The sequence below is a fragment of the Bos indicus genome, chromosome 23, assembly GCF_029378745.1.
Source record: "Bos indicus isolate NIAB-ARS_2022 breed Sahiwal x Tharparkar chromosome 23, NIAB-ARS_B.indTharparkar_mat_pri_1.0, whole genome shotgun sequence".
In the NCBI taxonomy this organism is placed as follows: Eukaryota; Metazoa; Chordata; class Mammalia; order Artiodactyla; family Bovidae; genus Bos; species Bos indicus.
Genome location: NC_091782.1, coordinates 14,977,216 through 14,990,602, shown reverse-complemented (window position 1 = coordinate 14,990,602; position 13,387 = coordinate 14,977,216). Strand labels below are relative to the sequence as shown.

Here is a 13,387-nt window from a genome sequence, read left to right as displayed (position 1 = left end):
GGTGAAGGGCATCTTGGATGCCTCTAAGTTTGGGGTTGATAGGAATAGTTTAGTTTTTTGAGAAACTACCAAAATGACTGTACCATTTTTGCATTTCCACCAACAATAGATGAGCATTCTTGTTGCTTTACATCCCAGCATTTGATGTCATTGGTGTTCCAGGTTTTGGCCATTTTAATAGGTGTGTACTGGTATCTCATTATTTTTTACATTTCCATTTTCCTGATGACATGCGACGTGGAACATCTTTTCATATGCTTATTTGCCATCTGTACATCTTCTTTGGTGAGGTGTCTGTTAAGGTTTTTGGCCCATTTTTAAATTGAGTTTCTTGTTTTTTATCGTTGAGCTTTAAGTGTTCTTTGTATAGTTTGGATACCAGTCCTTTACCAGATGTGTCTTTTGCAAATGTTTTCTTCCAGTCTGTGGCTTATCTTCTACGTCTTCAGACATTGTCTTTTGCAGAACATAAGTTTTTAATTTTAATGATGATCAGTTATTTCCTTCAAGGATAATGTCTTTAGTGTTGTATCCAAAAAGATGTCACCGTACCCAAGGCCATCTGGGTTTTCTTCCCGTGTTACCGTCTAGGAGTTTTATAGTTTTGCATTTTACATTTAGGTCTGTAATTCATTTTGAGTTAATTTTTATGAGTGGTATGAAGTCTGTGTCTGGATTCATTTCTTTGTGTGTGGAGGTCCAGTTGTCCTAGAACCACTTTTTGAAGAGATTGTCTTTGTGCCATTATGTCGCCTTGATATCTTTTGTGAAAGATCAGCTGACTGTCGTTACATGAGTCTGTTTCTGAATTCTGTGTTTCATCAGTACTACACTATCTTAATTACTACAGCTTTATAGTAAGTCTTGAAGTTGGGGAGTGTTGGTCCTCCAACTTTGTTCTTCCCATTAAATTTTGTTTTTGCTATTCTGGGTCTTTTGCCTCTCCATATAAACATCAGAATCATTTTGTTAATATACACAAAATAATGTGCTGGGATTATTGGGGTTTCATTGCATATGTATATCAAGTTGGAAAGAAGTCACATCTGGACAGGACTGAGTCTTCCTACCCATGAACATGGAAAACCTTGCATTTATTTAGTTTTTTGATTTCTCTCATTAGAATCTTGTAATTTTTCTCCTATAAATGGTGGGCATATTTTGTTAGATTTATATCTAAACATTTCATTGTTTAAGTGCTAAGGTAAATGGCTTTGTGTTTTTAATTTCAAATTCCACTTGTTAATTGCTGTTATATAGGAAAACAATTGATTTTTGTATATTAACTTTGTATCCTGCAGTGTTGTTATAATCACTTATTAGTTTCAGGAGTTTTTTTTATCAGTTCTTTCAGGTTTTCTGCATGTCATCTGTGAGCAAAGACATCTTTATGTTTTTTTTCCCCCAATCTGTATAGCTTTTATTTTCTTTTCTTAAATTATTTCACTAACAAGGACTTCCAGTATAATGTTGTAAAGGAATGATGAGAGGGGATAGCCTAACATTGTACCTGATATTACTAGGAAAGCTTTGAGTTTCTCACCATTAACTATGATGTTAGCTGTAGGTTTTTTTGTAGATTATCAGGTTGAGAAGGATCCTCTCTATTCCTAGTTTACTGAGAGTTTTTTGTCATGAATGGGCGTTGAATTTTTCAAATGTGTGTTCAGCATCTATTAATATACTTATGTGTGATTTTCTTTTTTAGTTCATTGATATGATGGATTGTATTGACTGATATTCGAATGTTGAACCAACCTTATATATCTGAGATAATCCCACTTAGTCGTGGGTATAATTTTTTTATACATTGTTGGATTTGATTAGCTAATACTTTATTGAGGATTTTTACATCTATATTAATGAGAGATATGGTCTAGAGTTTTGTTTACTCATTATGTTTTTGTCTGGTTTTGGTAAAAGTGTAATGCTGGCCTCATAGTATGAGTTAGGAAGTATTTCCTTCTCTCTTTTGAACAAAATTGTAGATAGTTGGTTTAACATCTTCCTTAAATATTTGGTTGAGAACCTGGTACTTTGTAGGCTAAAATAAATAACTCAACCTAAAGTGTCATGTGATTGGCTATATTTTCCTTATCAGTAAGAAAGTATAATATTAGATAAAATGAGAAAGAAAAGATATCTTTTTCAAGATATTAGGAAGAGTTTTCAAAATATCTTAATAGTGGTTAAATAGAAAAAGTATCCTTTTAGCCCAATCTATCTAGATTAAGACCAACAGAAAAATTTACTGCACATTCGTAAAACTTTCTTATGTGGTATGTTTCAATTATTTATATTTTATAACAGAAGAAATATTTGAGATTTTTAGTCAATCTGAAGAAAGTCTACCTTTGAAATTGTTTAAATGCAGGAAGGAGGGCTCCTTTTACATACTTCTCCTAAAAATGTATATCCTCCCTTCCCCCAAATCTTGCCTGTAGAGAGCTGCTGAAAATGGGTTGGTTGGGGTGAGAGGGAATGAGGTTGAAAAACACGAAACTAGAATTTTCTCTTTACTGAAATGAATAGCAGGGCTGTGTTTACAACCTGTGAGATACTTTCAGTTACCTCTGCTCTTGATATTGATACTGTTCAAAGTCAAGGTGACTAGACAGGGCTCCCTCTTGTCTGTATGGCACCTTCCTATGATTATTAAAAGGTACCCCTGCCATCTTTTGGAAAATTGTTGTAATATGCTGGTTTTGTTAGAAGACAGTTAACTGCCCCTGACCAGCATGTGTCATAATAAATCTGCAGGCACAGGATGTGGATTGCAACATCTTGAACGTGGTGCCATTGTGTAGTGCAAGGCCTGTACCAATACGTGGGGCCCCTGCAAGTAAAAAAAAAAAAAATAGAAATCACCATAGCAGTATTTGTCTATCACACGAACGTGAGAAACCAGATTCATTGTAATAACTCCTGGAAAGTCCCTGTTCAGTGAGTTGGTGGTACTGGAATGTCGTGGAGGTGGGATGGAGAGTGGGGAGGGTTCTCCCATTGATGGCTTCCATTATTGGGAACAAGAGCTTGGCCATTGCTCCTTATATGTCTTCCAGTCAGTTAGAAAGCCTAAAAATTCCAACTACTTAGCCAAATGGAAAAGATTCTCTGTTTACAGAGAAAACACAAAGCTTGCTTCTTCCCCATCATTAAACAGGCTGAGTGTACTTAGCAGAACTTTTCCACTTAGGGGTCCAAGTTAAGGCTATCAGGGACTTCTTGCTCAAAATCTAAACATTTTAGAAACATTTTGTAGAGAAAACTATTCACAGGCCCTTTCAAAGAGAATCAAATAAATAGTTTGGGGGGTTTCCATCTTGGAATTAAGATGTTTATTTAAGAAACTCCAATAAAGCCCTCTTTCAAGCTATGAAAATTATAGCCAGAACAGAGTAGTGGACTGAGGATTCAGGAAATAGCTATTGATTTGTGAGAGAGCTGGGGAGTTGGGGGTGGGGGGCAGGGAAGGAAGCAACTTAATAAGAAACTTTTGCTAATGGTTCTTATTTCCTCTGACTTTGAAAAATTCTCCACCAACAGCAGAGTTTAAAACATCCTCACCCCCAGATTAACCAATTTAGGTAAGAAGAAGTACCCCCAGCTCAGGCCATGCTTCTCTGAGCAAAGTGTAAGAGTGGGTGGGGCTGACATGTGGGTTGTGAGGGTGAGTGCAAAAGGAATTTTCAATAAGAGCAGGCAGGGCAATAAGGGAAAGTCCAAAGCCTCATGCCCAAGGGATTGGGCAGAAACCAGGAAAGAATCTGAGGAGAAGAACTGGCAAGGGAGACCCTGATTGGAGAAAGTTGCACCACAGAAGATTCCAGAAAGATGCCAGAGGCAGAGCCTTCTTATTAAAGGGTGCCCGCAGATGAGCCTGGAGCAGGGAGAGAACCCTGAGAAAAGCCAAACTAAACTAGACACCAACCTGTCTTTTTATTTACTTTTCAAAACCTCAGTGGGCAAAAATAAGCAAATAGTGAGGGAAACAGAACCAGAAAAGAATCGCTTCTCATCCTTTTGGCTAAGCTCAAGTGAAAAATCAGAAAAGAGTCAGAGAAATTACATGGTGATGAGTTACAAAAGACGACTGAGATTTCTATGCAGAAAAATTGAAGCACATGCAAATTGTGATCACAGCGACACAGCTGGACAAGCACCCGGAAGTAAATATAGAAGCATAACACTTCTGCAGGACATTGCAGATCAGAGGCTCTGAGCGATTTAGCCAAATGCTGCCGATGACATTCCATACTTCCTATATTATGCTTCTAACTATTCTTTGTAAGTGTAACCTGAATCAGTGAGCCATTCAGGTTATCTAAAAGGTTGAACACTTTTAGAATTCTGTGCATGCTGGTTTTCTGCATTTTTTTTTTTAAATTTCAGTGAGGTAATGGTGAGGAGATTATGTATGATATCACATTTAGATTTTTTGACTCAGCCATGATATAAACCCTGTGGATGTCCAGGAAGATCCATAATCCCCAGTTGAGCATTAGTTATTGCTGTGATTAATGGGTGGCTTAGTTTACCCATCAGTGGCATGGTCAGGGAGGTAGAAAAAGGAAACTTCCTGTGGAAGGACAAGCTTTTTAAAATTCACAGGGACCTTGCCTGTTAGTAGATATATGACCCAAAGTGACTTCAACCAGTAAAATGAGTAACTCTCCTCTTTGGGCTTAGGTGGAGCTGGGTGGAAAGTAACTATAAAGAAACCAGAAATCTTCCCATCTGTCCACCTTGTATGGTCATTAAAGATGAAGTCAGTAACTCTCAATCTTGGCTGCACGATAGAATCACCTGGAGCCTTTACAGACTCTGGTACCCAGTCCGCACCCATATTTGATTTGAATATTTGATTTGAATATTCAAATCAATATCTTTAAAGAGGACACCTGGTGCTGATGTATTGTTTGGTTTAAGCTCTGAAGACTGGTCCTGTATGCAGCCAGGGTGAGAATGACTGGATTAAAGGAGTCTTTCGGTGCCCAGGGAGTGTGGGCATCCTCCTCTTTGAATCATTTTCTGCTCCCTCGTCTCCCCCTTTTCTGATCTTGCACAGGATGGTTCTGTATCTGACTTGGTCTTACAGCATATATTGCAGGTTACTTTGCCTCAGAGTAGAAGAATTTGTTTTCTTCTTCATGTTGTAAAAGACAGAACTCTCCTCTTTTCTCACTTCTGATGTACTGTCTCATCACTCATTTCATGCTTTTATCTTCCTTCCCATATTACTTAACTTCTTTCACCTTTGAGATGTAGAATCTGTAGATTTAGGAGGAATTCTGACTTTTGTATCCCTAGGGATTGCATTTACCAAACCTTCTCAAGCATTTCAGAAGAATCACAGTGGAAATAAAGCTTAAGGAATAAAGAGCGTTCCTAAAAATAGAGCACAATTCATCTATTTCAGTTTAAAAAATGCCTTCATATTTTCCAAGCTTTTTTCTTTAACTCTTAAAGCATTTTTAATAAGCTGACTTATGAGCCTTGTTGAAAAATAAATAAAATACACTTGTTTCCATTAAGGGAAGAGATCTTTTTCCATCTCATTGGTATTATTGAAGGAGACAAAAAGAAGTCCAAAACTTGGCAACGAGCTGCATTATTAGTGACATATTGGTCACAGATGGGCTGGAAAAACTACACTTTCTTCCTGCAATTAGTATTTTAAGTGCCCACAAATTACATATGAAAATCCAGAGAGTCCCCTTACAGAAGGGAAGGCTGAAAAATTATGGGCTTTGCAAAATCTTCACTTTTAAAGTTTTCTAAGTGTGTTTTTGTCAGTAGGTGAGTGACACATGTCCACTTGTTGGTGGTACTTTGAAGGGAGGCGTGATGATGATGGCAGGCTAGATGATGCCAGCAGACCTCCTGGCATCAGTTCTGCTGTTGTGAGCGAGTGCAGACACCCGGAGAGACACTTGGCAACACTTGTGAATTACAGATTTCCTTTCCTCAACAATTTTAAAAATGATCACGAAGGCAAAACTCAAGAGGTAACAGGGAACTCTCTTTAGTAATTCTGTTGCTTGAATTTGTAGTCCTTTGAAAGAAGACTCTTAGGAATTTAGCCAAATTGTGTTCCAGAAGTTGCCAGAAAGTCCTAACAGGACTCTGAGGAGAGTTTTGACAAGCCAGCTCTGGAGACAGTGTTAAGATTCACGTGGGAGGAAACAGTATTGGCACCAAAATGTCTCTTGAGGAGTTTTAATAAGTGAATGTAATTCCAAACCTAAGGAGTCAATGGAAGGAAAAGTGATGTTGTAAAAGAAGAAAGGTCAAAAAACATATCTGATGGACATAAAAATAATAATTATAAACTAGGATTTTATTAGAAGACTTCTTGAGAATTTTTAACTCACCTTAATAAGAAAACCAGGGAATAACTCCCAGAGGGATGACAGATGCCTCAATTTTCATTGTGTTTAAATTGGTGAGCTAACCAGTTTGAAATGTCACATAGATTGAAGTAATATGAAATTGAACAAAAGGGAAAAATTAGAAGGAGAAAAATCAGTACCACCTAATGTAAGAAACTGAATTATGACATGGCAAAAAAGAGGCATAGCCAAGCTTCCTGACACAGGTAGAAGGTTATCCACGGGCATTTTAAATTCAGTAAGAATATGCATTTTCAGATGCTCTGGGGATCTGATGATTCCCAGTAAAGCTGCCTTTGAATTAGGAGCTTGTAATGGACTTTTCAGCCCCAAAGCTATTTGGTAGTACTGTCGGGAATGTCGGTATTGGATGCTAATCCAGTACTGTCTGGTGTCTTGGGTACGTCTTGATTTTATAAATTCAAGGCGTCACACATACGGCCTTCAAAAAAGAAACCTGTAAGAAAGACTTGAAGTTCTTTTCCCTCTCAAAGCTGTTGTTTCCTTTTTCCCTAGGAAAGTGACAGTCCTGGAGGACCCCGATCAGAATATCCACCTGAAAAACTTGTCTCTTCATCAGGCGGCCACAGAGGAAGAAGCTCTGAATCTGCTTTTCTTGGGTGACACCAACAGAATGATTGCAGAGGTAATAAGCTTTTCTCTGCAAGCTGTGTTTGCACACTGTAAGATATAATGGAATCTGGGCGACAGCAATGACTTTAAACATAATCTCATCCAAATCCCATGTTTTAGGAAAAGGAAACCTAGAACCAGAGAATTGAGGAGACTTTCTCGAGGTCTTTTAGCTAGTTAATGAGCAGGGACTAAAATCTAGTCTCTTTTAATTTTGTATTTTTAAATTTTATACAAATTGATTTGCAGCCAGCCCATGACAACTCATCGGAAGTCTTCATTATAGGAATTTTTGCTTAATTTTTGAAACTTAAAATTACATAGCTTATTCTTCCTAACCTCCAGTCATCCATATACTGGCATTTAGCTATCATGGGTTTAGAGAATGAAGAATGTAGAATAATACCTGGAACATAGGAAGTGCTCTGTGCATTTGCAGCTCTTGTTGGCAGATCCAGGAACACTGCCATGGTGTGTGATAGAAGTATGCATCCATGCAATATTGGGGATATTCTTGTGCTAAAAGCTATTTATTGCTAATCTGATATTCACACCTAACTGGTCACCTATATTTTGCCTTGGAACCATAAGCAGGAGACAGGATTAACCCAGCTGGGTCATGGGCCTCAACCAGTTACTGATTGGAGATGGAGGGTCACAAAAATCTCATTCAGCGCCACTGCACTGAAAGGAATTAAGTAGCGCTACTGGTGATTTGGGTGGTGGTGGTGTGGAAACAGGCACTTTCCTTTTCAAACCATGCTCCCTGAGTTCTGTGTTCTACCTTGTCTCTGATGACAAACAGCAGAAGAGACAATAAGCTGGGAGGAAAAGTAGTCTGAGAAAGTCTCCCTCAAGCGACTTTCCTTCTGCCCCATTTTCACCCCTTGGAATGTACCACCTTAAATACAAGACAGATAAATGGGAAATCAGGTAGTGAAAGCATGGTGTTGACATCTGTCATTGCGCTGGGCCCTTCGTTTCATTGTTGTTTTACTGGTTCTGCATCAGTACTTTTCAACAGACTAGCTTAAAAATGTTGATTTGAGGTGCCACATATAATATGGATTTAAGGACCCTTAAATTATCATTTTCACTTAAAGAGAGCTGCACCTAGTTTTTAATTTCAGAATATTTTCTGTTGTTTACAGTGTTTTGCATTTGTGTATCGTTTCAACATTTTGCCCACGAAGTCATCCATCGTGCTCATTTGTCACAGTAATTGAAGGGACAGGAATAAAAGCAGATTAAGAAGTAGGGAGTGTAATAATGAAAGATTTAACATGTTTCACTAAAAATCCTCCTCCTCCATACATAGTTTAATCAACAGCAAACTGAGAGGTACAGACTGTAAATGGGTCCTGCCCACGAACGGAGTATGATAAAGAAAAATGGGAGATCATAAATGCTCCTGGAAAACATGAGGCGAAACCTACCCCTGCCTCTTTGCTGACCGTCTTCCTAAAGTGACTCATCCCGGAGGAGTCTAGGCCTTGTTCTCACAATTCCATCCCTTCACCTTGAACGGGTCAGGGAGGGCTCCTGGCCCTGGTTCACCATGGCCCCTGTTAGCGAATTTGCGCTTTCAAAGTTATGCCTCTAACTTGAGCCAACTGCATCTTCTCAGATTATTGTTGTGTAAAGTTTTGAGGACCTTGAGCTTCCTTTGTATAAGCTCTTCTGTTCTACCATCTTACAAAATTCTGACAGTCTTTTCCTATTATTTACCACTGAGTGTTTCGCAATTGTATAAATAGCTGAAACCTGGAGAAGTCCAGTTCTAATAATGCTGGTTGTGCAGTACTTTAAAATTTTATTCATTTTTTAATTTTTTTCCTGTGTGAAGCCTGATTGCTTTTAAACCAAGTCTAATAGGTTTTGGATGTTTCTGTGCTTGCTTTTATTTTTTTCTCTGGTAATAACTACCATGTTCTATCAAGAACCTACTCAGTAGACTTGTCACTGTTGTGGATACTTGTACGTATTATTTCTGACTCTCATTTTATAGATGGAAACTAAGGCTCAAAGAGTTAGACTGCTTGCGCAAGGTCGCACCGCTAGTAGGTGGCAGAACTGGGCTTCAGCTCCAAGTCTGACCATTTCAGAAGCTTATGTTCTTTCCTTACACCACAATTCATGAGCACGGTAATCAAATTGACACATGTCAGATTTTTCAAGTGAGGATACATTTCTGAATTATTTAAAAAGCATAGCAAGTATGGAACACTTCAGCTTATCTCTTGAATTCATTGAAAGCAAATACATAAAAATATAAATGAAGAATAACTGTCAATCCCTGGAAATACTTTATTATTCAGAGTCTCCAGAGAGGCATGCTTTAGATTACAACTGAGCTGTCAGAATGTAATTTGTCAGCACGCAATGAGCTTACCAGGATAAAAAGAACACACTAATCATTTTTTTTCAGAAGACGAGGTTCCCAATTTCCCATTTACACAGAGAAATCCAGAAGTTGCCATGGTAACCAGAAAACATTTGCAAAACAAAGCCTGAATAGGGGGACCAAAGCAAGCATACTCTTCCCGTTTAAGTTCTCCTACCGAGAGCCAGAATTTTAAGGAAAAGTTATTAAGAGTAGCTTCATCCTCTTCTTATTTTTAGAACCCACTCTTAAATAATTTCTGTAATCCTACCAATGTTTTGAATAAAACCTGATTATATCCTTGGGGTAGAATTTTTTTTTTTTTTCAAAAGTTGATTTGCTATGCCAAAGAGAATAAATACTGTAAAAGCTGAACTGTTTGTGACCCAACGTCAAAGCCCACCAGTAGCAAGTATGACTTGGTACTTTTTGTCTTAGCATTGAAATGTTGCTCTCAATTAATTAAACCTAATTGGACAAGACATTCTGCATTCGATCAGCAGGCCCTGCACAGCCCCATTGCTGAGATGATTTGCCCAGCCCCACCCACAGTCTAGAGCACGCTGTCCCCACGTGTGGCCCGAGGATAGCTTGTATCAGGATACGCCATGCTAGTCCAAAGACACAGGACCCCATATCTGATGGATGGGTTCATGTTCTCAGCAGTGGAGCCCAGGAATACGCATTCTAGCATTTTAAGTGTGCCCAGTCTAAATTTGGGGCAGTTCGGGTTTTACTGTTAAGAAGCTGGTTGAAACCCACTCCCAGAGAAGTATGTGAACAGATCCCTATTCTGTGCCCTTGCCAACACCACAAGATTGGAAAGTTCTGCCAATTTGGTAGTCAAAAGAATTTTGTTCTAACTTGTATTTTTGATTACCAAATTCTTTTATACCTTTATTTGCCATCTGCATTTCTGTCTCTGATTATTTCTACTTGCTCTTCTGTCAAGATCCAGGTAAAATCCAGGATTTTTTTTAACTGCATCTTGACAGAAGCTGTGCTAGATTAACAAAATCAGATGTTCCTTCTAGGAGCAATCTCCACTGGGGAAAGTGCCATTTAAGTATTCATTTTAGGAAGCCACAGTGTTGCTCAAAGTGAATAATTAGACCGCATGCGTGCTAAGTCACTTCAGTTGTGTCTGACTCTTTGCGACCCATGGACTGTAGCCCTCCATACTCCTGTATCCATGGGATTCTCCAGGCAAGAGTACTGGAGTGGGTTGCCATGCCCTCCTCCAGGGGATCTTCCTGACCTAGGGAGCAAATTCTGGGTCTGCTGAATCTCCAGCGTTGGGAGGCAAGTTCTTTACCACTAGCGCCACCTGGGAAGCCCATAATTAAACCAACACGGCATTATTTTATAAGCAACTTTGGAGAAGAGAGTAGTGTCTGGGGATCCTTTCTACCAAAACTCCACAGTACTGTCTTTTGTGAGTTAAATTGTCTCACCTTATCTAATTCCCATGTTGGAGTCCTAGTACCTCTAGTACCTCAGAATATGTAGCCTTATTGAGAGATAATGTCTTTACAGAGGTGATCAACTCAAAATGGGGTCATTCGTGTGGGCCCTAATCCAACATCACTGATACCCTTTGCTGCTGCTGCTGCTAAGTCGCTTCAGTTGTGTCCAACTCTGTGCGACCCCATAGACTGCAGCCCACCAGGCTACCCCCTCCCTGGGATTCTCCAGGCAAGAGTACTGGAGTGGGTTGCCATTGCCTTCTCCGACTGGTACCCTTATAAAGTAGGAAATTTGGAGACAGACAGATATAGAGGGAGTGTGTCATGTGAACATGAGAACAGTCATCTACAAGCTGAGGAGAAAGGCCTGGGGCGGAGCCCTTCCTCACAGTCCTCAGAAGGAATTACCAGCCCTGCCAACACCTCCGTTTGGGATGTCTAGCCTTCAGAACTGTAAGATAGCAAATTTCTATTGTTGAAGTTGCCTAGTTTTTGTGCTGGAGAACTAACACAGTGTCCAAATAACCTCGGATATAATTTCTTATATGATTGTTACCTGGTGTTGCTCTTTACCTTGATAAATTCAGAAGCAATAATATGCTAAATTCCTACGTGATGCTAGTGGTAAAGAACCCACCTGCCAATGCAGGAGACATAAAGGACGCCAGTTCAGTCCCTGGGTTGGAAAGACACCCTGGAGGAGGGCATGGCAACCCAGTCCAGTATTCTTGCCTGGAGAAGCCCATGGACAGAGGAGTCTGGCAGCCACAGTCCATGGGGTCGCAAAGAGCTGGATGCAACTGAAGTGACTTAGCACACACACCATATGCTAAATATATATAGTATAATGGGCTTCCCAGGTGGCACTATGCTATGCTATGCTAAGTCACTTCAGTCGTGTCCGACTCTGTGTGACCCCATAGATGGCAGCCCACCAGGCTCCCCCGTCCCTGGGATTCTCCAGGCAAGAACACTGGAGTGGGTTGCCATTTCCTTCTCCAATGCATGAAAGTGAAAAGAGAAAGTGAAGTCGCTCAGTCGTGTCCGACTCTTCGCGACCCCATGGACTGCAGCCCACCCGGCTCCTCCGTCCATGGGATTTTCCAGGCAAGAGTACTGGAGTGGGTGCCATCGCCTTCTCCCCAGGTGGCACTAGTGATAAAGAATCTGCGTGCCAGTGCAGGAGACACAAAGAACATGGGTTTGACCCCTGGGTCAGGAAGATCCCTTGGAGAAGGAAATGACAACCTACTCCAGTATTCTTGCCTAGAAAATCCCATGAACAGAGGAGCCTGGGGAGCTACAGTCCATGGGGCTATAAAGAGTTGGTGAAGACTGAGAGACTGCACACACACGTATAGTATAACATTTGGAAAGACACTACAGTCCTCAGCTGGCAACTGTTTAAAACAAGACTATAGTCGTGTTCTGCTGTAGTCTCTCAGCACCTGGCAACTACGTAGTTGGTCAGTCATCAATTTTTATTTTTTTAATTCACGTAGAGAAGAAGACTTGATGATTTCAGGAGAAAGGACCTGTAATCCCAGGCCCAGAATTGGGGTGATTTTATGGTACACAGTGCCTCTTGGGGAGTACAGAGGATATCACAGATGACTTTGACAGTTTAAAATTTAATTTGTGGTGCTTCAACCCTTTTGGAAGAGGTTACTTTCTAAATAACCAGCCTACCAACAGCATTTATGGGATTTGTAAATTATTTTCCTAGGAGCTCTTAGAGGTCTTTCTGCCTAATTCTTCGGTTGAAATTAAAAAAAAAAAAAAAGTATACTCAATGTATCTGAGTTGTACTGATGTGTTTTGTTAGCTCTCAGACTTTGCACTCCACCAAACTTTTTACTGAGTTGTGTGACCTTGTGGAAGTGCAAAGGCAGTTGGGAGACAGGCTGTGAATGGAGTTAGTAGGTTTGTGCAGATACTGGTACTGAAACAGCTGTCACTGGACACGTTGTCTAATAGCATGAGGACAGCACAGTAAGGAAACAGCAGCTTTACTGTGTGATTGTGTTTGTCAACAGCTCTCTAAGCCTCGAGCTCCTTGTGTAGTGTGTGTGAGAAACAAGAGAATTTGGGTTGCAATTAGAGTTCTGGCATCATATTCCACTAGACTATTAGAGAGACACTGAATAAAACAACCTCACAGATTTTTTTTTGAAAGATTTATTAGTTGTATATAATTAGCAAGTGTTCTCCAAGATTTGTAAACCTGGGAAGCGCAGAATACTTGACAGGCTAAATCCATCTCACCCTGCTCTTATTATAATAAGAAGAGCATTCGTTTATCATTACGCTCAATAGGCAGCTGGTTCAGTTCAGTTCAGTCGCTCAGTCGTGTCCTACTCTTTGTGACACCATGAACCGCAGCATGCCAGGCCTCCCTGTCCATCACCAACTGCCAGAGTCTACCCAAACCCATGTCCATTGAGTTGGTGATGCCATCCAACCATCTCACCCTCTGTCATCCCCTTCTCCTCCTGCCCTCAATCTTTCCCAGC

The 13,387-nt window shown here is 40.0% G+C and overlaps 1 protein-coding gene across 10 annotated transcripts in view; it reads left to right on the top strand.

The window, feature by feature from the left end:
- The window catches only part of KIF6 (kinesin family member 6), a 425,617-nt gene that overhangs the window by 123,277 nt on the left and 288,953 nt on the right, over positions 1–13,387 (top strand). For all 10 annotated transcript variants that reach the window (XM_070777912.1, XM_070777913.1, XM_019986270.2 and 7 more), the window contains one exon: positions 6,909–7,038. In XM_070777912.1, the coding sequence (XP_070634013.1) occupies positions 6,909–7,038 (130 nt within the window). The remainder of the gene's footprint in view (positions 1–6,908; positions 7,039–13,387) is intronic.